This window comes from Drosophila virilis, chromosome 4, assembly GCF_030788295.1.
Source record: "Drosophila virilis strain 15010-1051.87 chromosome 4, Dvir_AGI_RSII-ME, whole genome shotgun sequence".
NCBI classification, from domain to species: domain Eukaryota; kingdom Metazoa; phylum Arthropoda; class Insecta; order Diptera; family Drosophilidae; genus Drosophila; species Drosophila virilis.
This window is the reverse complement of record NC_091546.1, coordinates 21,402,154-21,427,625: the sequence shown is the minus strand read 5'-3', so window position 1 is coordinate 21,427,625 and position 25,472 is coordinate 21,402,154. Positions and strand designations below refer to the sequence as shown.

General features: G+C 38.4%; 4 protein-coding genes across 9 annotated transcripts in view; 2 read left to right on the top strand and 2 right to left on the bottom strand.

Annotated features, from left to right (window-relative positions):
* Positions 1 to 5,456, bottom strand: part of LOC6628335 (alpha-ketoglutarate-dependent dioxygenase alkB homolog 4) — a 61,424-nt gene extending 55,968 nt beyond the window's left edge. For 2 of the 3 annotated variants that reach the window (XM_032437796.2, XM_002051171.4), the window contains exons 1-3: positions 5,226 to 5,456; positions 4,215 to 5,100; positions 3,771 to 3,921 (exon numbers count right to left, since the gene is read on the bottom strand). In XM_032437796.2, the coding sequence (XP_032293687.1) occupies positions 3,771 to 3,921; positions 4,215 to 4,939 (876 nt within the window). In that variant the 5' untranslated portion in view covers positions 4,940 to 5,100; positions 5,226 to 5,456. Of the gene's footprint in view, positions 1 to 3,676; positions 3,922 to 4,214; positions 5,101 to 5,225 lie in introns of those variants that run through there. The other variant, XM_015172571.3, reaches the window with a different exon arrangement.
* Positions 2,539 to 3,769, top strand: LOC6628334 (zinc finger protein sens). The gene is made up of 2 exons (XM_002051170.4): positions 2,539 to 2,803; positions 2,865 to 3,769. The coding sequence occupies exons 1-2, from the start codon at positions 2,648 to 2,650 to the stop codon at positions 3,669 to 3,671; spliced, it is 963 nt and encodes a 320-aa protein (XP_002051206.1). The 5' UTR covers positions 2,539 to 2,647; the 3' UTR covers positions 3,672 to 3,769.
* A 208-nt stretch (positions 5,457 to 5,664) lies between the features above and the next one.
* Positions 5,665 to 7,129, top strand: RPA2 (Replication protein A2). Its single transcript, XM_002051172.4, has 4 exons — positions 5,665 to 5,859; positions 5,921 to 5,982; positions 6,043 to 6,617; positions 6,682 to 7,129. Exons 1-4 carry the CDS (start codon positions 5,847 to 5,849, stop codon positions 6,758 to 6,760), a joined length of 729 nt encoding a protein of 242 aa, XP_002051208.1. The 5' UTR covers positions 5,665 to 5,846; the 3' UTR covers positions 6,761 to 7,129.
* A 569-nt stretch (positions 7,130 to 7,698) lies between these two features.
* Positions 7,699 to 15,561, bottom strand: IP3K1 (inositol-trisphosphate 3-kinase-like protein). 4 transcript variants are annotated; one of them, XM_002051173.4, is made up of 4 exons: positions 14,876 to 15,561; positions 9,729 to 9,869; positions 8,730 to 8,839; positions 7,699 to 8,656 (listed from the first exon to the last, which is right to left on the bottom strand). In XM_002051173.4, exons 1-4 carry the CDS (start codon positions 15,182 to 15,184, stop codon positions 7,837 to 7,839), a joined length of 1,380 nt encoding a protein of 459 aa, XP_002051209.2. In that variant the 5' UTR covers positions 15,185 to 15,561; the 3' UTR covers positions 7,699 to 7,836. The 4 variants fall into 4 exon arrangements, with proteins under 4 accessions (XP_002051209.2, XP_015028055.1, XP_015028056.1 ...); XM_015172569.3 differs by lacking the exon at positions 14,876 to 15,561 and adding an exon at positions 10,515 to 10,608; XM_015172570.3 differs by lacking the exon at positions 9,729 to 9,869.
* Positions 15,562 to 25,472: the final 9,911 nt, after the last annotated feature.

The window sequence follows — 25,472 nt, the reverse complement described above, 5'->3', positions numbered from 1 at the left end:
AAAACAAACTAGCAATACGAATTATGGACAGTATAAATAAATAATAAACGCTGGTGTATATATATTTTATGACACATATATCACCGCATAAGCTCATATACAGATATATTTTTAATAAAACGAAAAACGGAAGCAACAACTACAAACACTTAGCAATCCAAGAACTACCAACAACCAATAATACTGCAAAAACAACAACACAATTTTGTTGGAAACTTTCAAACATTTTTCCAATTATTATATTTCTTATTTTTTTTTGTTTGTATTTTCCTTTTTTTAAACATCTGGTTATACTTCCGATTTGTATCCTAGCTAAAAAAAAACTAATTTGTTTTCAAGCAAATAAATACAAAGCGAAACAGTGATATTTACGGTTAAAACGCTCCCAGATTGTAAAACTTTTCAAAGACCCACCTATAAGAACCTTTTAATGTACATTTTTTCTACGCAAAAACCAAAAGAACGAACAAATATACTTAAAAAAAAAAACCTACCTCCTTGTTAAAGCGAAACACCTGTTGAAAATGTCTCGTAAACACTGCCGTATAAACTCGCACATACTCGCTATTTATCCCACATGAAAACCTAACTCCGATCTGTACTTATGTTTACCCCACCCGACCACAATTGCTCTGTCTATCTCTGTCTTACCCATTTAGAAATTTCTAACAGAATTGTGCCAACTCTCGCTCTCTTTCTCTCTATCCCACTCACTGATTTGCCAGACGTAATTTTACTTAAATCGGAAAAGAAATACCCATTAATATATACACTCATATGAAAGCTTAATCAATTTACACACACACACAAACGCACACACACACACACTGTGAGCTGAACTAAACATCTGAAGGTTATACGACTTTTTATATACTTACTACAGGGCACTCGATTTGTATGTTTTATTTTGCATTTGATATAATGTAATTTTTGACTACCGATAACTGTTCTGTCCCCCTGAGGTTGTTTAGAGAAGGAACAATAAAAATGTGCTTAATTTTTGTTTATTCTCATTAAAATACCCTTTGATATATTTTGCAATTCGCGCAATTAGCAATGGAATTCAATTGGAAATAAAAGCGTTTAGCAAGTATTTAATTTTTTTGTAATTAATTTAGTGCTTAACTTTGAGCAACTAGGCGCATAATTAGAACTACTATGTATTTCTATATATATATATATATATAAATATATATATATATATGTGTGTGTATGTATGTCTTTTTGATAAAAAGAAGCTATTTTAAAAAAGCAAAAACCATTTTCTACACTCTTTAAAAGATTGAAGTCTACATGTATGTATTATAATACTATAGCATTAAATAGGCAATTATAAAAAGAAAACAAAACAAAAATGGAAAACTAAAGTTAAATTTAAATAAGCGTCCTACATTAGGAGAGGACAACTTGAAGAAAAAAAAACGAATTTAAAATTACAGCAAAAAGTAATATGTTAAAGAAAAAAAATGACATCTCAAACGGCAAGTTGTAGTAAAAAAATGTTTTATCATTTGCTAAAAGTTTAACAAAAATAAGAAAAAACAAAATCTCGAATTACTATTCTGCTGATCAGAGTTACACTAAATGCTTATTAGAAACAAAAGGTTGGCACACACACACTCGCATACAACAAACATACACACACACACACACACACACACCCACACATTTGTCTTATTCAAATAAAGAGCAGATCGCAAAATTCAGACAATTCCGTTTTACTTTTTGTTCAATTTTTTTTACTGCTGCCCATCTATGCAGCTAAGCTTAAAGACGATGAAAAACTAAAGCAAAAACCAGAAAGATCGGTTCCAATTTTAAAAAATGATATAATTAATATTAGCATTTAAATAAAAAAAAAACTAGGCTATTAACTGCAAATGTTAAGCACTAAAACTCACCAAAAACCAAACCAAACCAAACAAAACAAAACCGTTAAATAAATCCCAACGCCTCTAAAAAAGTTTCCCCAAAAACTACCAATTCAATTTAAATAGCTAATTGCATAATTAATAATAAAAAAAATCGTTACCGCAATTTGTGTAAACTCAAAATGAAACCCAATTATTGCATGTAAAGATAATGATTATAAGCCACAAAAACCAAAAAACAAAAAAAAACCCAAATTAGCAACATAAAAAAAAGTCTGTTGTCGATACGTATTATTGACAGACAAATAACTTTCGTCACATTGACGATAATAATTAATTGTAAGCAAAAATGGAATTAAATGATTTAAATAGTAAATTAACCTTAAAAATCGAGAGAAATGAATGCGACAAAACATAAACAAAAACCAACAAAAAAAAACATGAAAAAACTGAATAAAATTTATTTTGAAAAGAGAATAAGAAATTTTACTTAATTCTTTTATAAAAGGAATAAACGTGGGACTTTTTTTGTAATATGCAGTTTAACAAAAAACATAACGTTAAAGTCCCTTATGCTGTATAACAGCTGCCAATCAGAGCAGACATGTTATCGATATGTACTGTAACTTAACAGTGCTTAGCTAACAGCTTGCATTTCGCGTTAACAGCTAAAATGTTATTTAACAGCTGTTTAGACAAAGCCAGCAAAATTTGTTTAAATGCAAAACAAATTGAACAAATTCATTATTTTGTTGAAATAAAGTTTAGCAAATAACATGAACATAGACCTGCGCAAACTGTGCCGCATTTGTTTTGTGGACAACGCCGACATAGACATAACGCAACACAAAGTGGTGACAGCGAGCCAAACAATCGACGCAGACGCCGAGGAGGAGGAGCACACAATATGCGAAATAATGCAGGCCATATTTGTAGGTACACAGACTTAATATGAATAACATAATTATTTATAATGCACTATGCCCGGCACAGCACATCTCATTGGACCTATCGTCGGAGCTGCCCATGATATGCAATGCCTGCCTGGAGGAATGCCTCATGCACTATGCATACTTCAGCAAGCTGATGATAGCCAATCGGCAGCTGCGTCAGCTCTATAATGAGGCGCAGCTGGAGCGGGAGCAGCTGGAGCTGGAGGTGGAGTTGGAGGGTGACGTTCAGCTGATAGAAGTCAACGTGGATGAGCAGTCAACGCAGCAGGACCCGGAGCAAATGCTGCTGGACCTGCCACGTCCCTCACAGCGTTTGGCCAACGAGGATTCGCTGATTGTATCCGAATTTCTGCCTGCCACCGAACTGCACGAGCAGGAGCAGGCCGAAATGGACCAAAATCTATCGCATTTTCCCAGCTACGAGCTACGCACACTGGACTATGCGGCCGTTGAGCTGAAGCACGACAATCTGGACGAATACAATGAAACGAACCGCCTGCTGGACAGCGAGCCCAGCGGCAGCCAGGCCATCTACAAATGCAAATACTGTCCGCTGGCCTATGCCTCGCAGCAGTTCCTCAAGACCCATGTGCGCCGGTCGCATGTCTGCAAATACTGCACCACAGCCTTTGTCAAGGTGAAGGAACTGAACGCCCACATACGGGACAAGCATGCGAATAGCCATCAGTGCGTCGTCTGCCTAAATAGCTTTAGCACCAGCAGCAATTTGCGTGCCCATCTCAAGCGAATGCACGGCGTTCAGCTGCCCGCCCAAGTGGCCCTGCTCGACTATCGACCGGCGCACAGGGAGAACGGTCAGCGGCGGAGCATCGAGTATGATAAATAAATTAATTACCGGAGATATACAGATTTGCATCTCTGCACATTTTCCAATCTGCATTCAGTTTGCTTTTAATGACCAAAATAAATGTGATTTTTCTCTTACCACATCGCCCTGCTGCTTGTCCAAGCCATCTATATACATGGGCGTAAACTCTCGGTACGCAATGCAAACGCGTCGCTCATCCACATCCTCGCGGAGCACCGCATGCTCGAACTGATAGCGCGCCGGTCCATAGAGCACAATCAGCGAGAGGCTGCAAGGGATCAAGAAAAGGTCAATTGGTTTTCGCTTTGCACATGCGACTCGGCACAAGTTCGAGTGATCTCGTCGAAAAGGCTCGACTCGGCTGATAGCCTATAGAAACTGTATGATCAGTCCTGCTGAGCCTGACAACAAAAGGATATTCCCCTACCAGGCTTAGCTACAAGATTCGTTTGCGAAGAATCAGACAGACACATGGATCACCCTCAAAACCCTAAAGTAAGTCTAAAACAGTCTAAACTTAGCTCTCTATACGCACGCAGGGATTTATAATCAGATACTTACTTTGGCATGGGTATGCGCAGCACCTTGCCCTTGTAGGCCGCCAACTGGTCCGGCGACAAGAGCGGCGCCAGCAGCTGTGCTTTGTATTGCTGGACCAAGTCCAAATTATATTTGTTTGCCTGCTGTTCCTCGTAGAGGTTTAACGTGAGCACGGCATCGCCCAGGCAATTGACGGTGACCACACGCTCGCCCCATATCCAGCAATCGTCCACATGCGGATCTATGCTGGCGCCCTTGCTGGGATCATACTCCAGCGAACATTGTTCGATAGTCTGAAAGTTGCGCAGCAGCGGCACCGACTCGAAGCGTTGCTGCACAAAGCGCGTGGCAGCGGGAAAGCCCTCGAAGGCGCCCAATTGCAGGCGACGCTTCTTAAAGTTGGTTTTCGGGCCGTAATTCTGTTTGCGTCGACCGCTCTGTGAAATGGCCCAGGGCAGCGCGTCCAGGTCGGACATAAGCTGTGCGCCCTCTGCACGCGTGATAAACTGCTCCTGCACCAATATGCCTGGCAGTGGCAGACTCTCGGCCAAATTGTGATCCGGATGTGCCGCTTGCACCGCCTGCGTGTCCCAGCCGGCGTATAGACGTTCACATTGTGCACAATAGGACCAGGATTCCAACTGTTGCAATTGCTGCTGCAGTGATGGTTTATCGATTTGGTAGTCCTGCTCACAGGTGAGGCAGGTGCGCACACCTTTGCAGCCGCACGGCCGCAGCGTGTTCATTTTAATGTATCCAAATAATTCAGCGATTTGCGAAGGTGCAAAATTAAGGGCGCCACACGCTCAGCTGTTGTTTGACACGAGTTGGCAGCTCTGTCATCTGTCTGGCCACACGGTACACGATACAGCCGCCAATTTATCGGGAATATTTCCGTTATTTCTGGCTGGAGAAAATTAATTGAAGACATATGTACGTTAATAAAAAATAATGAAATAAAATTAATTAAATAAAAATAAGAGTTTTCTTGGTTTGAAATACAGTATTTTTGCCAGTCAATTCTATACTCACTTTGGAATGGGTATGCGCACAGATCACGGCTAACAAGGAGCCTTTGGTGCTCCAGTTGCACCGCCAAACTTTTGTATGCAATGAAAATATGAAAACCGTTGCAATTACTCGTTTGAATAGTCCTGCTCAAAGGTCAGACAGGTAAGCACACATAATTATATCTTAATAATCACGGATATATATTGTAATATGTAAATTAAATTTTCGCGAAATTAACAACTTCAGGCGCCAAAACACTTAACACTGACGCCCACAATTTTTTTAACACTAGCTGGCAGCTCTGTGGGCTAAGTGGCAACACTTGAACACGATACAGCCGATGAATTTTTAAGGACATGCTTGATGAGAGCAACGGATGCAGTGAGTTGTTGAAGCGGACATTTTGAATAAAAATGAAAAAAAAAATATTCAACTACTGCTAGTCAGTAAAAAAGTGTTACGACTTCTTATAGCTAAGAAAATTGCAATTTGGCATTCTTCATTTGATTCGATACTATCGTTTGCACGTTCGGCTTGTTTTGTGACGTGTGTGTGTCCGCATTAGTGTTTTGGCGCGTTTTGAGGCTAACACGGCTTGTAAAATTTGTGGAATTAATATATTTTTAATCATACTTGAGCAAAATGAACGATTCCTGTAAGTTATTATACTTATTAAACTGCCAACTTGTAGTTAAACATTATTTCTCTACCCTTAGTTGGAGATTTCAATGCCACACAAACGGCCACTGCCGGCGCCACAAAGGAATCCTCCGGCGAGGTTAGTTTAATGACTACAATTAACTCTTCTTATACCCTAATTAATGTTTATATTGTACAGGGTATTATTTCGCTGCTGGTCAAGCAGATTCTTGATTCACCCGAGGGCAATTTCAAGATGTTCGATGTTACCTATGCTTTGGTCTGCGCCGTGGGCATTGTGCGCAACATTGAAACGTCCTCAACGAAGATCACATACTCCTTGGAGGATCACAGTGGACGCATTGATGCACACTACTGGCTGGAGGAGGGCGATGCCATCAAGTCGCCCGATGTGATGATTAATAACTATGTGAAAATCTATGGTTCAGTGCGCTCGCAGGCGGGCCAAAAAGTTCTGATGGTCTTCAAGCTGATAAATGTGCTAGATCCCAACGAGGTGTGCACCCACATTCTGGAGGCGTTGCATTCGCGTTACAAGGCCGAGGAGTACCATGTCAAGGGCGACACATCAGCTGCAGCCAGCAACACGCTAATGACCAATGTAACTGCCACACAAAGCAATGCCATTGTTGCTGGCCTGGACAGCAAGCAGCTGGCCGTCTTCCAGGCTATTAAGAGCAACTGCTCCGAGGAGGGCATCCATCGACGCGAACTGAATGCCAAGTTCTCTCACATAAGCCAAGCCGAAATGAAGTGAGTTCTGTTTATCTGTAAATTAAATTGTTGTACTTATGGTTATCTTAATCTCAATCTACAGCAACATTCTGGACTTTATGATATCTGAGGGCCACATTTACTCCAGCATCGATGCAGATCACTTTATATGCACCATGTAGTTATTAATTTTATATACTCTATATATAATACGAAATAATTAAGTATCTTGAAGAAGTTATATACCTATTCATTTTGTCAACTACTTTGAAAAGATTCGATTCCATTCAATATTTGATTTGGATGCATTTGTATTCAAACTTTAAAAACGCGATTCGAATAAGTCGTTGCGCCCTCTCGGCTATTTTATAAATAGAAACACGTAGGCAAATCCAACTAGCAGACCTGTTTCTAATTCCGAAATCGTTTGATATTTGCGGAACTCAAATTTGGTTCCGCAACGTGCTCGGGCTTCAACTTTAATCGATTTTATATTAGCATAGAATAGAATACTTAAGGCTTATTGGATACAAATATAACTCTTTCCCTGAGACACGGCAGTTTCCATTCAGGTTCATGGATTTTTCGAAATGCTTGAAGCAGAAAGGTCTTGGTCTTTCGTAATGATTGAAGCAGAAAGGAAATCAGTTCAAAGACCAATGGGTTAAGAATCAAATAACTGTTTTTCACCAATTTCCCACCCGATTTCGTGGAATTGTGTAAAGCTCCATGGAAATGCGGAGTGAAAGTCCACCGAAAAACTGAAAAATATTTTAGGAAAAAAAATTAACTTATACTGTAACATGCAAATTGATGTATAGTATTTAGAAAAACATCCAGTTTAAATTATCATCTTATTTTCTCTTGAGATTTTTATTACTTGCGTACAAATTCACATTGGGTACATTTTGTTTTACGCTTTCTTAAACTTAATACTTAATCAAGTTAAACCTGTTTTCAATCAAACAAATGCTGCTTGGTGCTCAATACTAATCGTTTGTTTTTATACATATAGTATAGGTGTATATATATATATATATATATATATACATATATATTCTCTACAAGTCCTGGTCTGGCGCTTAGTGTTTGCTTCCAATGTGGAAAATAGTCAAAAGCGTCGCATGATGCAGGGTTTGATGCAATGATTTTCTACTTTTGCTCACTGTACAAATTATAAATGGGACGTGGTGCAAATCAGTCTTATGTGCCTGTAGGTGGGCGTGGCTGTGGGCAATTATGGATCCTTGTATGGAGCTCAGATCTTCAGACAGCTGCGATGATTGCCGCTGCGCGCATAGACCTCCTCGAAGGCATGTATCAGCTCGTCCATGCCACGGAGCAGACCCTCCTCGCGATTGCCAGGTTGCCAGGGACTGCGATGATTGACGCTCAACTGTGGCGGCAGCTGCCGCGATTTGGCAAAGTCTATCAGCCAGGCGCCGACGCGCTGGTCATCGTAGACAATAAATAAACTGGAGCCGATGATCTCGTGGCGACTGAAGAATGCCGACTGCTCGATGACGAGACGCATGTGCTTGAGCCGTTTCAGCAGCTCCTTTTGCACGGACCTGCGTGCGGCCAGGAACTGTTCGATGGTCTGTGAGATTTGCTCGCTGCTGCGACAAGTCTTGAGATCCTTCAGGGGTGAACGTCCGCGCAGACGCAACGCCTCAATACGAAAGCCCTTGCTCTGCGACGAGGATAACGATTCGCGGAAGAGCATGTAACGCAGCTTGGTGATCGCCTGTGCCTCGTGCTCGGCGGGCGTCGGTGCACTGGCATCCACGGCAATCATTTTCTGATACAAATCCGGACGCAGCGTTTTGTTGCTGACCTCCGACTCCAGAAATGTGCGAGTGCCGAGCTTAATGTCCATCACACACGGATCCTTGAAGCCCGCCAGCAGATCCTGCAGCTCGATATAGTGCTGTGAATGCAGCTCGCGCAGTCCAAAGTAGCCGGGCACAATCTGTGAAGTTTTGGGCTCCTGCGAGATCATCTGATAGGCAAGCACCTCGCTGTCATCGATGCCAACGATGCGTTTGCGCACAATGCCCGTTGTGGTGGGCACAATGCTAAAGTGGGAAGAGAAGACAAAACCGATTGATTAGACTATGATTTTTTGAGCACTCTATTTGAACTGCTTACCTTTCGGGATGTCCGGAGAGCTGCATCCAGCCGTGTGGCTTGGACTGCGTCTGTTGTTGTTGCTGTTGCAGCAGCAAGGGTGTGGCAGGTGCGCTCAGTTCCAAAGCGTTCTGCAAGGCAAACAGAAAATCAAAAAACATTATTATCATTATTTGTATTATTATCAGTTAATTAACCCCATTGGACTATTATATCGAATATAGCTGGAGAAAATGGACTATCATATTTAACTTGAAGACATAACAGAGTGAGATAATTTAATGAGAGTAAATAATTTCAAGGAACCCAAGCTTTACTTCGAACTTTAACAGAGTACAATGTAATTACGTAAGTTTCCTAAATTAAGTATGCCTCATTTAATGCAGTGTCAAGAATTTAATTAATATTAAAGCTAGCTTCGTCTATTTTACGCTGAATATTCATGGGTAATCATTATTCCGATCACAAGCTGCAATAAAGCCGATAACGTATGGAAACGAACTGCATAGAGAGTTCCATGGCCCATTGTGTTTATCAGAAGGGTGCAAAAAACCTACTGATAAAGAGACAATAATATTTCACACTCGCCGCGATAGGGACAAATTCAATGAAATTGTTGCATCTGTTTGAGAACTGGTTTCAGGCAAACAGAAACAGAAATCAAACATTTCATATTTTCAATAGCATGTGTTGTGTGTGTGATCGGGGGCAGATTGAAGTACTTGCCGTCTGCTCAAGATTATAAATAATCAAACAAACAAAACAAAAAAGAATTTGTTTTTATTATATGCAACGTCCTCCTACCTGCCGTTCGTTTATATGATTGTAATGTGAAATTAATGCAGGCAGCACGCCAATTGTTCGCTTATTGTCTGAGGCAGCAAGCAGGAAGCGTTAAAGCGTTTGTTTTGCCTTATGGCCAGTTAATATCGCATCGATATTGATTCGATCATCATAAAAGATCATCATAATATCGAGCCCACACCTCAACCCACCAGAACCCAACGAGCTGGTACTTACAATGGCCAAGAACTTGAGCAGCGACATGTGCTGTTGTGTCGTGGGCATCGACGACTCCAGGATGCGCGCCCGGGCGGCTCTTTGCAGGCTCAAATAGTCGGCCAAGTTGTCGCAGTTCTCGTAGGGTATGGTGTTGAGGTGCTGTGGAATAGATCAGATATATGAATATATATGTATATATATATTGACGTCAGTGCCCTGCGTGAACCCAAGACGCGGCGAGCAATAAAAACAAACGAAAGCAAAACAAAATACATTTCAAATGGAGACTGCTCTACGCAGAGATACCCTGCACTACCGAAAAAATTGGTTACTTAAAAACTTTGTTGTTATTAAGTCTATTTGCGTTGTCTGCCAGACTTAGAGCTACCCTGTGCACAGCTTTATATTGGGCTTCCCAGGCAGCTTGCATGTTTATTATGCGATTTGTTTTTTGATATTGCCTTGGCTCGACTTGACTTTGACATACCCTCTAAACTTTTAGCGTATGGGGGGTATTGTAAAGCAAAAGCCTGTGACTCAGTCGCTAAATAAAAAATTAGCAACATAAAAAGCCAACCTGATTAATTATACAATCAAAATGCAACAGCAAAGTGCAAAAAATTCTATTTTGTTTACGCTGCCTTCGGATCGTATATGGCTTATAAAACGGCTCGTTGTTTTATGGGTCTCTGCCTCGGGGCTCGGGCCCATTTCAATTCTCATTCCAGTTGATCGATGTGTGTGGCTCTTCAACGTGCCCCCTAATGAGCCACTTAGTATGCAAAGTTGAATGTATTTATCAACCTGTTGTTGTTGCTGCTAAGTTTCCATAAATTGAGTTAAATGTTTATAAGATGTTTGGGCACTGCCATGGCTATAACAAATAACGAGCCCGTACGCGAAATCTTTTAATTCATTTAACTAACTGAGCGTCCAATTGTTTATCCACAGCATCTTTATATAGGCAGCCAACAACTGCTCCTGGGCTTTAAACGAACTAAACCGTAGCCAAATCTTATCGGTTATCATTTAACTCTTATCGCTTATCAGTTGCGATAGCACTGCGTCTTTTTTCCATCACAAGTCAAGCGTCAACTTTGGGTCAATAACATGCCACGAGCTGAGCTAATTTTTTTTTTTGCTCGATTTGTTTTTTATTTTTTACGTAAGCTTGAAAAATTTGCATGTGTGCCACAAATTTGTCACGCTTGCCCACCGTAGGCACAGTGTGCCAGCTGTCATTTACAATTGTTTGAGCACTAAATGCAAAAGGCATTAACTGGCATCTAGATATGAGTATGAATATATATGGAGGGGGCTATAATCCAGCTATTGGTATAAAGATAATGTCTGCGGTCTGGCTTTAGATAGCGGCATGCGGCCAAGGTTGGCATGTGCAACAGTGGTTTAATAATATTGATAAGGTCTTTGCAAATATGCTAAGCATTTAATAGAGATTTGTATTTTAAATAAACAATATCATATGGAAATTTTTTTAATTGAATTTTACAGTTGATTTTTAATTTAAATAGCTTTAATTGTTGCCTGGCAGCAACGAATGAAGCCACGAGCCTGTTTAGTAAGCTGCACCTAAACAAACGGCCAGTTAAGTTGGCTGCGACTGTTAAGTCAAGCTAGTTAAGTTGGCTGCAACTCATAAATTGTCTTGTTAAGTTGGTGGCAACAAAATGAAACTGATTTCATACCAGGCACCGACGATGCAAAATTATGCTGCATAAAGAGATGTCAAACAAGTTTAAGACACATAAAATAAATTTAAAAACAGCTCATTAAAAGCCAATATATTATAGAGTAAAGTAATTAAACACTAATCAATCTATACGCGATGTGTGGCCACTGTCAATCAAATGCATATTGAAAGCTAATATTCGAGGCGAAAGTCGTGTGTGAAATATTGTATTTTTAGCACAGAGTTGAATCGCTGACCTTTACAAACAATCAAAATAAAAGCACATGCAACAACAAGAGTTTGTGCTAGGCACTTAGAGTGAGAGATTACAGTAGTTGACAACATTTAATTATAGAATCGTGGCTGCAGACGTCACACAGTTGCCTTTATGTTTTTCATTGACAACTGGAACGACTAGCTTCATATAGTTTATGCAAAATACAATTTTAATGATATTTGGTCGGGGTATACGTTAAGGCTGGTGCATTTTTGCACGTACACATTTAACGACTATTAAGGTCTAGTTTATTTAAGAGTACAACAATTAGCACACGGTTTTAAAGCCAAGTGCTAAACAAAAGTTCAGACTTCTGATAAGGCAGGCTCACATATTATTTAATTTTTATATATTGTTACTTAATTTATTGTTTTTTTGTTTTGTGGCTGGAAAAACCTCAGCGAAAAGCTTGGCAACCGTGGAGAATTTATAATTGTATGAAATGAAAATAACAGACGACCGCAACGATAATTAGTTATGACATTTGCACACAAAACGCAAAATATTGCAATAATAATAAAAAAATTGTAAACCCATTTTTTTTATTATTTTGTTTTTGTGTTATTTTTTTTTTGTTTTCGCTAGCTTTTCGTTGCGCTACAGGGCGCCGCTGTTCACACGCGACTTGTGTGCGTTTTCCGCACGTTTATAAACGCGTCCGTTTTTATTTTTAGCCACTGTTTAACTAAGCTACAGTTTAGTAGTGTTTATTTATGACTACTTAAGCTTTTGTATTGCCCCCGAACGAGCGTGTTAACTCAAAAAAGCCGAATATACAATTTTAAACCAACAATATCTACTCAGCAGAAGAAGAAGAAAAAAAGGTAAAATAAATAAAACAAAACATTTCTGCTGGCAAATTTATGCGCGTGACGTCAAAGCGTTGAGCTGTTAATTAAACAAATTCAGCTCGCCGAATTTGTCAAATTGAAACTTCAAGCTTAACTTTTTCTTTTCTTTTCTCCCTCTCTCTCAATATACCCTGTGCTAATTATGAATGTGTAAAAAATGGGCAATATACGCAAGAGCAGCAAAAAGACACAGAAGACCTCAGGTAAGAATTTAAGAGGCATCATTTTTAGTATGCCTAGGCCCTATAATATAAACCTAAAGTTATTTTGAAAGAAAAATGCCAGCTGTGCACAGGGTATTGCCCAGTCGATAACTGGTCGACTGGAGGATTCTTATTCATTATACCTTTGTATTGTTTTTGAATACAAGTCAACCGTTTAAGCCTGTGGCGAGGTGACACGCACTTGACTTTTGTGGCAGGTCCCAGTCAAAACTAGTTTTAATTTCTGCGGGTCCGGCTTTGGGCCTGTAGGAGTAGGTGACTCAGTTACAGTCTCCTTATTTTCTAGAACACAACCCTGACATTCAATAAACCGGGAGCCCTCGAAGACGCTGTGTCTGCACAGAGAGCCCGCACAGGGAGCAGCAGGGGCAGCCGGGGCGGCCGGGTGACAGGCGGGCAAAATTCACAAGTCGCTTGATTTGCATTGACGTCAATGCATTGTGGCCCCCAGAGGGGGGTGTAAGAGGAGAGTTAGGGTTAAAAAATAAAACCAGTTATGGTTTATAAAACATAACGCATTGTAGTTACGTTATACAAAACGAGGCGAAAGAAGATGAACGCAGGGCCAGCGACTGCGATTTAAACAGGTACATATATTAAACCTTATATATCATAAAGCTGCTGTCAACGGGCTGACAAATGTTTAAATTTAACAGTTAGACTGAATAAACTCAGCCTAACTGCCATCAAGCCAGTTAAAAGCCATAAGAAAGAGCTGAAGAGCATGTGAATTTTAGACACGCCTCGCTAAAACTATAAATCTGCCCAAAACCTCTAGAGAGAAAAAAAAAACTGTGGTAAATCCCATTAGTAAACTTCAAATTTTGTTAATCCTATGATTAATCTCTTTCCTTTTAATTAAAAACAATATGTTTTTGAACACTTGTGATGCGTCACAGTGAAATTTCTAAAAAAAAAAAGCAAAACAAAAAAAAATACCAATAAACTGAGCTGAGCTGTGACTAATAAGTAAGCAACGTAAGAAGAAAGGGTATTTCCGATGCTATGTCAGCAGGCATATTAAAATAGAGTATACACAGATTTGCCCTGAACTTTACTCTACATTTTGTCTGACAGACAGCCTTCACAGACGACAACAAGCAGCACTTATCAGAAGCCTTGATCCAAGCCGAAAAATTGTATTATAAAATCATATAATAATAATGAAATTTGTATTAAATAAAATGGTCTGGAGCTGATAATAATTTGGCAGCTGCTGACAGCGTGGGCCGCTGCACTTGACAGTTATATTTTCTATACAAATTATTCAAGTGTGCAATTTACACTGCACGAAATTCTCAAAAAAAAAAAAAAAACACAAGTTTTTTTTTTTTGTATGCCATTATATATGAAGCGTATATGCTTGGAGTGCAGCAAGGGCAAGTGTTAATAAACTGACAGCTGTCATAATTGTTATGAAAGGATGTCTATAAAAATGAAAACAACAAAGCGGACAAATTGATATGTGGCCAATATAAAGAGAGAATGAGCAACGTGAAGCGAAGCGCTAAATAAAAGCCTTTCAATTGTTTTTAATAAAATGAATTGATTTGTTGCCGCGCAAGGCATGTGACTAAATGTTGGAGTCTAGCGTGGTAGCCACTGTACAGTGGTCGCTCGCATATGGCAACGCATCGGACTTAGAGTTGGAATGGTTTTCAAAATGTATGAATTTTAGAATTGTTCCATTGGCCATTCTAATTACCGAGTGTTCACTGTACCATGCCTAAGAGCGGCTCTTGCCTGTCTTAATTAGCGCTTTTTTTTTTTGCGTTTTTTATTGCCATATGCAAATTGACGTTACGTGGGTTACTGGAATTTCAGTGCTTGTTTACATGCCGCATAGCTCGAGGAAATCCGAACAGTTGTTTCAACAACTGCTTAAGATAATGCCCGGCATTGTTTGGAATTAAAAGGTTTAGTCATGTGCCCGCAGATAGATTGGGCTAGGTGGCGGAGGGGTAGGTGCTCAGTCTTTGGGTCACTACTTTCTCTGCTTACGTTGCTTTCTACGCGGATGTATATTGTCGCCCAATTGACGTCATAACCTCTCTTAATATTTTGCTGTTTTTGTTTTTGTTTTTACTCACTCCCCCTTGTTAGCTTTCTTTTCGGTTACTTACCTCAGCATTACTGTTGTTGTCGTTGTTGTTGTTATTGTTGTTGCTGCTGCTGCTGGTTTTGGGCTGCTGCTCTACATTGCCAGACTTGTTGTTGCTGCTGGGTGGTGAAGATGGCGGCGTTGCCGTATCCAATGCAATCAACTTCCATAGCTGCTTCAGGCCAATGTTGTCGATGCACGAGAAACGCAATTTCTCGTGGGACCAGGCCATGGTGGAACGACTTCTCCTTGCCGTCGTTTTTGTAGCTTGTTTTTCAACTGTTTTTGTTGTTGCTGTTGGACGCTGCAGCACGGTTGAAGTCATAGTCATTTGGTTTTGGTTCTAGTTGTCCGGTGCACAGGGGCGGGTGTTAAAGTTAAGCTGTCTCTCGGTAATTAATTTTTCGCTTTATGCTCAATAGATTTGCATATTTTATTTAACTATTTTCATGCATATATTTCCTAGTCTCTTTTTTCATTAGCACATTGCATTTGCGTTTTATCTTCTCTTCTTTCTTGATTTCACACTGCACTGTTTACAGCTACACTTTGGTTGCTGCCTCGGCTTCGGTTTAATTTTTTTGCGTTGGCCCGTTGCGAAGTTTTCACGAAACAAAAATGTTTGATTTTTAATTGATATTCAACGCACACGAAACGACATTCAGCTGTTTACGCGTGCTACTCTGTGCGGCGACTAACTGGTTTCGCCATACGACGGCCAGTTTTGTACTAAAGCCAAGCACTCACTCATTGGCAGCGACAGCGGCAGCGCAGCGCTCGACTCAACGAACCGATCGTCGCTCAGAGCGCAGCGAAGTGGAGCATGAGAGCAGTTGATGGCAGCAGAGCGGGCGCAGCAGGGCGAACACTAGCGAGGAGCGCGAGCAGTGGGGCTGAGTGTACAGTGGGCGCAGAGAGCACTAGCAACGAGCGCTAGCTGAGAGAAATACCCAGTGAAGAGTGGGCATAGCGAGGATAGTTTTTGGCGGAGTGTGTGGGGGTGTATTATTATAAGCAAGGGCGTGAGCATTGCACTCAGTTTGTTTTGATTTCAATAGGAGGATTATGGCGCGCCTCTCCCAGCATGTTTATACTATGAGAAAAGGTGGGGCACGCTAAGACAGAAATAAACCAGATATATTACTCCATAAAAATATTGATGAAAAATGTGTAGAAATATACATACATATTTAAATATATGTATGTTGTATAGGTAGAAATATTTGTTTATATATAAGTTTTGACTCAATCGATTCGGCTCTGAAGATAAAAGAAGCTGCATTTAGTTAATATATCATCTATTTAGATTTGATCGGACAACGTATTCAGATGAGTAGTAGAGAAAGATGATACCTTTTTGAACAGGACTAAAAACTGGAAAATTTTGGATTCAGCTCTATATATAGATACATATCTTTCTACGTAGAAATAATTGATTCAATCTGTAGTTCTATTTTATAGATTCACTTGATCTCGAATGCATTCAAAGTAAAGGTCTACTGCTGTGATAGTTTGAGGAGTTGCATAATGAAGTTTACTTATCTAATATCTCCGATGCGTAGTTGCGATACGTCGCAATTAGATAAGATGATATCGAAGACAAAGCTTATGATACCGTCCCGCATATGGCGCCATCTAAGGTCAGACTCAGGCATTGAACTGTCTGAAAGTTGTTTATCCAAACTGTTGAACTGCTCTCGGGAGTACTTGGTACACATCTGATGCTACGGCATCTGCATTGCAAATGGACATACGCTAAATGCGCAGATCTTCTTCTTGGAACGCCTATAGAGGCTAAATGGAAGATTATGCAAACAACGCAATCCAAGATCTGCGCCAGTTTCTTGAGCTCTTTTCGCTGCAGGCCACGTCGGTTCATGGCCAACGCAAGGGAGAGTGCAAAATGCGCATATTTATGGGCGCAAACGTGGAGCCCGGGGGCCGCAACGTGCGTCAGACCCATGTTGAGTGACATACAAACCCCCAAGTTGAGTTTCGACATCAGCCGTCGTCTGCAGTTGCATGCTCCACATGGCAGCCACATACGTCAGACGACGACCGGAGGCACCAATTGTTATGCGTAGCCAATGGCAATGCTAATTTTCGACGTAGGCCCAGACTCAAGACCCTCCACGAATGCATTGAACTTTCCGAATGCAGTGCAACGTGGCGTATGAGTAATGCAATCAGAACAAATCCAATCCAACTGCACGTGACCGTAACCAAATACTATTGAATGGAATAGTTAAAACTAGAATAATTAAAAATCGAAGCAACACAAACAGAATTAATGAAGCGCGTTAGCTATTCAAATATATTGTTCCCAGTCAAATTAAAAACATAAAATACAATAGTATAAACCGGATGTCATAACTCAAGAAATTGGTATATTTTACTTAAACAGATGCAAGGACTTATAGTATTATGCCCGAAAGGAAATCTTAAAAGATTTTAACCTCTTTCTGCCAAACTAGTTTTTAAAGATCGAAAGAGCAGTAGGAATATATTTTATTTTCTGGCATAAATAGTTGTAAATTATCATCAATTTTCTTGGAACTTAGATAGTTTCTCTTTATGCCCACACTTTATAGCTTTAGTTAATGATATAGCTATAAATCTTAAAGACCTCAACTAAAATTATATAAGCCCACATGAAACAACAGATGCCAAAACGTACTTCACAAACGACACTAAAATGCCCGCTTGACTTTGAGTCAGCGAATAAGCAATTAGTTGTATGAGTATTCTAAATGCCAATTTGTGGGGATATTCGTCATGAGAAGCGCAACAATTTCATTCTTAACACTCAGCAGTACCTACGTTTCGAGGCCTCCCGGCACCGTTGGGCCCACATAACGGTAACTGCAATATAAGTGCATTGCTGCGGCTGCATTTCAATTTATTGCAGCTCTATCAATCTCTCGGATCTCTTGATTGAATGTCGTTTCCAAACGGCGCTCTCAAATAATCATCGCGCGCGCTTTTGTGGAAGTCCACGAGAAATGCCCAAGCTTCAAGTTTGCTGACGTCAAACGTAAATTTTTTGCTTGGCTTGAATGTGATGGGCGGACCTGGTTCGGGGTATTGTGGCGATGATTACTGACATTTCTTTGTCATGATCAGCATCAACAACAGCAGCAGCAGCAGCAGCAGCTGCTGCTGCGGGATCTGCGGGAGCAGCAGGAGCAGACGAGGGTAGAGCTGTCACAGCTCAAGTGGATTTCTGTGCGCATCACTGGCCATCGGCAGACAAAGACAAAGGCAAAGACAAAGAGCGTAAAGAGCTCCCAGCTCCAAGCTCCAAGCTTCAGCTACAGCTCCCACTTTTGCTGTACCCTCAAGCTGTGACGTGTGACGTTTGTTTGTCGATACCCTTGCGGCGGGTATTGTAATATTTGAACAAAACATGTAAGCCTTTATAAGGAGTAAGAATCGTATCCCATTTACTGCCGACACAGAAGTTACCTTATCTCATTTAATTTAACACAGCATGAGGTTTAAGGAAATTCCCTCCGCAGTTCTTAAAATTAGTAGAAAACCTATTTACTTCAATTCCTATTCGATTATTTTCCGATTATAATCGATAAGTGTATTTAAGCTTCGTCACGCTTACTTAAAGTTCTTGCTTGTCTTAAATAAATTTTTTAAAATCTTTTTTTTTTTTATAAATTTTGCGCTTTCGATTGACGCATTTGCGTGTCACTTGACTTTTTTAATCTCGCGACTTTATTGTAGCTCACGGACCGACAATCGCAATCGCAATCGGACTCCGACTCCGACTCTGATTCCGATTCATACTGAATTGTTGCTGAAATGTAACTTAATAGTTTGCTCAGGTAGCGCCGCTTCGCTGGCTCTTCCGCGCCGAGGTTTAACGATATTTTTTTTTTTTTTAGTTGGCTTTAAAACTATTTCAGCTATTGTTGTTGTTGTTGTTGTTGTTGCTGGTAATACGCAGAGCTTAACAAAATGTTTGCTATAATTTTGACATGGCGCTCGTTATTAATTTATAATTCAATGACTTTACTGACGTCATAGTATTAGGCTTTGCGCAAAACAACAACAACAAAAACATTGCCTCATTAACATGTTTGCTTTGTTGTGCGAGCGTCATGCTGAGCAGTGTGTGTGTGTGTGGGGGTGTGTGTATGTGTATATAGATGATCTTTACCTAGAGAAAAACACACACAAATTCATATAGGTGTGTGTGTGTGTGGCACTGGCGCCACAAACAATTAGGTTGGTCTAGGGGCAACACCAATTCAATAGCAAAAATAAATATGTACAAAAACTTTGAATAGATAATCTGTGGGATGCTGGCATTTTAATAGAAAATTGAACATATACCAAAATGTTTATCTGGCTCGATATTATTTTAATATCTAGAAATAATTTCCACATCAATTTAAATCTTCAATCTGAAAAATCTGAAAATCTTACTAGTTTTAGTCAAAACAATTTTTGTGCTAATCAAATGTCTGAATTTGTTTTCTCAACATTTTAAGTTAATGCGAATTGCAATGCCCTTGGCTGACGCATTAAATTATATAAAAGGTATTTATACGCCTTATTAGACTACATTAGTGGTATTCCTTAAAGTAAACCGATGCAATTTCGCAGTTTCAGCATGACTTACTTGTTAAGGCGAGGCTGAAAAAAAAAAGTTTGTTTTGTTAATATTATTTATTTACATTCATTTTGTTTACACAATATATTTCTTATATTTTGCAATCGTATATTAATTTACCTTAATTAGCTTTATTATTGGTCTGCATTTTAAAAGGTTTTTTATCCAACTTTCTTGGCAATTAATTTTGTTCTTTTTTTACGCTTTTTTAATTTATTCAAACCAGCAAGAACCTAGTTCCAAAATTGTAATCTATCCCCGGCCAAATTTCTTAATTACCAGCTTGCAGCCACATGATTTCTAGTTTCACTTTATCTGAAAGCCAGCATTGCAATAAATTTTAATATATTTTTACCCCAAGATAAATAAATCATCAAAGCTGCGCTCACTAATCAATTGCCTATAAATGGCATCTCGGGTTTTGCCATAAACTGCGTTCGATTCGAATTTGTGTCACATGTACGCAAAACGGGATTGGCTGTAGCATACGCATTTTCAACCGCAAAATACGTAAATCTCAGGCTTCAGCTTCTCAGTTTTACTGGAATCTTTGATGTGCCAATTGAGGATTGGAGTCTGCTGCGTCATCAATTGGCATTCAGGAAAAATATACCAAAATGTGAGCAAAATTTTAATGATTTTGTTAAAAGATTGTTGACAAATTTGAAATTTCAAAGGAATTATTTTAAAAATGTGGGCTGACCCATAACGTCATTAATTAGAAAATAAAAGAAATATATGATTCTGCTGAAACTTCCAATTGGAAACTGGGCGGACCGATTGCGTCAGTCGATAGACGATCGTAAAAGAGATGGAACTGAGATAGAACACAAAAATAATTGAATGAAAGTTCTTGTTTGTATATACAAATAATTAAATGTTAATATTTATATAATTAGGAATTTTTCCGTCTTTTTTAATTTACAAGTTCAGCAACTAATTTGAACCATTTTAATACAGTATCTGCCCGTCTTGCCCCTGGTAAAAATTATTGCTTATAAAAAATAAATTTGTATTTTCATGATCTGAGGCTATCAACCTACTAGAATATACCCTGTAATCAGATTCACAGCCAATTGGGTATAGTAATGGATGGGAAGGCAAACTAATATGTAAGGAATATCAAAATAGGTTAGCTAACATTTTTGATAAGTTCTCCGACTCACCACCAAGTCTTGAAAAATGTTAATTTTTGTGTGCACATTACAGGATATCTATCAGTCAAATACCTGTTTTTGTATGGCACATCCCCTCAATCAAGATGAATGATATTCGTATATTTATATGACTATTTAGCATTAAAAATAGCGTAGTAACATATGAATGGCGCGAGCCATATTGATTAGCCCCAAAAAATGACACCCTATAGACATATATATACCCATATATATATACATATACAAATTGTGCTAATCTAGGGTCACGCCCAAATGAAATGCTCAAGATTTAATGCCATAGCTGAAAGCAGCAGCACAAAAAGCGAAAAAAAAAATCACGCGAGCCAAATATGCAAAAATACTCGTAAAATAAAATAAATACAAAAAAAAAAGCGCAAAAACGCGAACAACTTAGAAAAACAAAACGATATTATTTATGTGCGTGTAAACATTTTGATGGATCTAAATCGAATCGGCACTTTGAAAATTAAAGCAACATTTGGTTCGCGTTCTAACACATCGATCGTAACTCACAATTCGTAAATAAATTCGTATAGCCCACCTTTGTATTCAGAACGATTTTTAACAAAATTTAATTGCTTTCGACAACAAATATTTTCTTAAGCTGTATTTAGTCGGCACACCACACATATCGATTGTTTATCTCAAGAATCAAAAGGAATTTCAATTTTATTTGTTTATCTCAGGAAAATCGTTTAATTACTATATCTGGTTATATATTTTATTTATTTAAAGTAAGGACTCAAAGAGCAAAAACGTAACAATATTTACCTATTTTGTGTGTGTGAGCAAAAAAAGAAATATTAAGGAAAACCGTAGAGCCGAAGGTTGAAGATCTGAAGAGAAGAAACCTTGGTAAGCTGACTAATTATAAATCACATTTTAATGGGATTAAATATTTGTAGGTTTTTGTATAAAGTAAAGAGAATAAATTATAAACATTAGCAATGCTAAGGGTAAAAAAAAAAAAAATTTGATGAATATATTCTTCTTAAAATCTAAACAAATTTCTGTCCAGGTTAGGATAGTTCGAGCTTGTTTGACTTCATTTAAGTACAAATATCTGAATATTTCTCAGTATTGTATTATTTCAAAAAAAGTGTTATATATGTAAAAAATATGATACTTAGTAATGATCGAAGAATTGTAGCTAAATCGCACTTAAACCGAATATAATCTTTAGTGTGACACATGTTTTTTCGTATAAAAACTGTTTAGTTAGCACATTCAGGACTCATCAGGCCATTGAGAATCACAAAGAGAGACAACAAACTGCGTTCTCAACCTTCAGCATTAAAAACAATGACACACGCTGCGGCTGTTACATGTAGAACCTTTGTGTACTATATAAAAGAGACGGCACGTTTCACCAGGCACAACACTCGCCCGACCTAGGGAAACGCTGATTCAGTACGGGTTCAAAAGCCATTGGCCGTTTGAGAGGAAAAAATAAAACTCTGAAATCGACTCATTTTCAATTTGCGTCAATTACACCAAAAGATTAGCCTCGCCCTAGATTCGCATAATGAGGCGCTACGTCTATATAAAACAGCGCCAGATAATACAAACAAAATACGTCGCTGGGGGGCAGCTACAAAAAAGAAAAAAAAAAAATACATATAAACTGGACAGTGATGGGGCTGATACAGGGCTTATCATCATCGAACAGAAAATAAAGTTAAATTTACAAGGCGCACTGCCAAAAATAGCACCTGGCTTGAGACGTCAGTCGGTCAGTTATGATGAGATGCCTGGTTTTTACCGTTGCCATGACGCAATATGCCGATCCGTTTACAGTTAAGTTTGACTTAATTATATAACTTGAGATCGGTTTTTATTTTAGGAATTTCGAACAATTCAAGTGCGAACGCACTCGCATATTTTTCCCACCTCGAACACGCTGAGATCAGCTGTCTCGAGTTTCTTATCGCTTCGGCACAACGGGCACATTATTCTGTAATAAAATACTATATATGAATAACTATCTGTGTATATAGCTATATATCAGCCAGACGCCAGCATACATGCGCCGTTGGGGCACGTGGCTGCCAAATGAATGAAACGAAATGTTCACGGAATATTATAATATCATTAGAGGCTACCTCGTGTACATATTTGGTCAGTACCTAAGGCAACCACGAAAGTAAATCAAAAAAAAAAAAAAATGAAAGGAAAAAAAGTTATTCATAATGAAATCCAATTAATTAAAGCCATGCGAACGTCGATTCGCCGAAAATTTATGGCTTTCAATTTTTCATAGAATCCCAAATATTTGTCCCGGTCGGAAAGCAAACTTTTTTTCGTATACAAATATTGTGAACTCAAATATTTGCACGCGACTTGAGATTTTGATTTTATGCAACGCTTAAAAGTATTCACTGGTTTTTTATTGTTTTGGAATCTACCAAAAATAAAGTAAATAATATTTATTGAAAAACTTTCTTAGTATAACATTTAAAAAGTTTCTTTTGGAAGCCGGTGGGAAGGCACAGAGTTCACATACAATAAAAAAGATTGAAAATATTTTTAAGTACGATTCCGAACATTTCTAGTGAAAGCAGATGACATATAGTTGATATATAATCAGCTTAAGTTTAATGAAAAACGAAGATTCGGGTTTAAATTTTAGGCGTTGACTTAGTATTTTACTAAAAATACTAGCTCAGAGAATAATATTTAGAACATATGAAACTCTAACATGGAGTTAAAATAAATAGTTCAATAAACTAAACTTATTGTAGGAGCTAGCGAGAAGATGAGTTTCAAAGTAACTTAAAAGCTCAGAGAATTGTTTGCTGGGAGAAAGGAGAGAGAGAGAAAGAGAGATCATCTTGATCAAGAGTATTACAAGGTATAAAACCTTCTAGATACACTTATACTGGTTAGCCAGACTTTATAAGAGCATACGATTTTTTTTACTAGCCAAATAGCATATTAAATATGTTTTACTACCAGATAAATACACACATATAGTCCATATACACGAAATGGATTCAAGCAAGAGTCTCATCTTTTATCAGATAATTACGCTAATTATATAGCTGTTACTGTGTGCTAGTGATATATATATATATAAGTTGAACTTTGTACATAGTTATCGGATGACAAGGCCGTTAATGAGTCGCCTTTTGCCATAACCATTGACCAAACCATATCCAATTCTAACGCCCAATTTGCGCGTGACTTTGATGTATTATTTTAGGGCACTACGTATATCTGTCGAGGTAGTGGGGTTTTGAGGGGCTACAGTTAGGCGACACGAGCTGAATATATAAAATGTGAACATTATCAATGCCTTTCGGCTTTCAGAGAGATAATGGTGCATTGTGTGGGGGGTGATGGGGTGACTGGGTGAATGGGGTGGGTGTGTGCACAGTTCAAATAACAACAAGAACAACAATAAACTCATTAGTTAAACAATGCATTAACAACAACAACAACAAAAGCAATAGCTTCTGTGTCCAACTGTTCTATAGGAATAGGAAACAATATTTTGTTGTAAACAATTTCCTATTATTATTTATTTGTTATGCTTATCGCTGGGGTAGCTCTCGGTAGCTACCCACATATAAACAAATGCTTAATTGTATTCTTTTTCTTTCTCTTTTTTTTTTTACTTTGTTTATTTGCTACAGGTGTGAAGGTAACAATCGTACTGATATAGGTAATCAGCCTCCAGCTCGACCAGGAGCAACGATTGATAGCGAAATGTAAAACAGCTGAAGGGCGTGACAGAATCTATTTAATGAATTGGGCGTGACGCTAACGATTTCGAATTGAGGCACTGGGAAAAACATATATAAAGCAAATTGGGCAGCTTGGAAGTAGATAGTTAAAGAAAGTAAAACAGAGTGCGACCGATTTTTGTTCCTAGGCAGACCAAATAAAAATGTTGTTGTTTATATTAAAGGAAGAACATAGGGAAAAGTGAATCGAATTAATAAGCATTTAAGGTGGCAGCTCCGATCTTATAAGATATATATCAAATCCAACGAATGTGCTCGCAAACTCGTAAACTTCGGTTTTGGATCATAATGGCACAACTAAATTTGTTATAATTTAAATAATATAACATCGACATATATTATTTTATCGTAATTAGTTTCGATTTATATCCTTTTAAAAAGTATTGTAACTTTGTCATGAAATGTTTAACGACGAGAAGAAGACAGTTCCGACCCAATAAAGTATATATATTCTAGATCAGCATCAACAGACGAGTTGAAATAACCATGTCCGTCCGTCTGTCTATCTAATTTACTCTCAGTTTTAAGGCTATCATTTTGAAACTTTGTAAAGATCCGTCGACTACTCTATCATATACCTGAGATAAAAAACGCGGTATTTATTGGTTTCACTATGCTCCTCACTATGCAAAATCTTATCAATATAGGGCAACTATATCACACAGTTTGAAGGGGTCTTGTTTACCAAGATATCTTAACCCAGCTCGCCGTATATTAATATATATGAGTTTTATGTTATAATTATCGAGCTACTGTATGATAAATATAGTCGCAGTAGTACATGGGTCAAAATAGGAGTTTTTGTACAGCAAAATAAGTTTTCCAAGATATTTCTTATCAAACCTACATTCCAGTCATAAACTAAGGTGTTTTGCAATTATTTTTTCGATTTTCCAAATAATAAAATATAATTTGAGCCAAACTTCATTCTTTAAAAAATATGTTTCGGCTCAGACTTAGATATATGAATATGCTTTTCCTCTTTCACTCTTATGCTATAGGTACAGGATATATGAAGATCTAATCAACTGAATTATCTGTCAATTCACTGAGGAAGAGAATTAAGTT

Bases quoted from the DNA above. Each gene is read 5' to 3' on its own strand.
- LOC6628334 (XM_002051170.4), top strand. From the start codon at position 2,648: ATGAACATAGACCTGCGCAAACTGTGCCGCATTTGTTTTGTGGACAAC. The intron at 2,804-2,864 runs GTAGGTACACAG...TGCCCGGCACAG, and splicing joins AAATAATGCAGGCCATATTT to CACATCTCATTGGACCTATC.
- RPA2 (XM_002051172.4), top strand. The intron at 5,983-6,042 runs GTTAGTTTAATG...TATATTGTACAG, and splicing joins CAAAGGAATCCTCCGGCGAG to GGTATTATTTCGCTGCTGGT. The intron at 6,618-6,681 runs GTGAGTTCTGTT...CTCAATCTACAG, and splicing joins ATAAGCCAAGCCGAAATGAA to CAACATTCTGGACTTTATGA.
- IP3K1 (XM_002051173.4), bottom strand. From the start codon at position 15,184: ATGACTATGACTTCAACCGTGCTGCAGCGTCCAACAGCAACAACAAAA. The intron at 9,870-14,875 runs GTAAGTAACCGA...TCTATTCCACAG, and splicing joins ACAACAACAGTAATGCTGAG to CACCTCAACACCATACCCTA. The intron at 8,657-8,729 runs GTAAGCAGTTCA...TTCCCACTTTAG, and splicing joins CTCTCCGGACATCCCGAAAG to CATTGTGCCCACCACAACGG.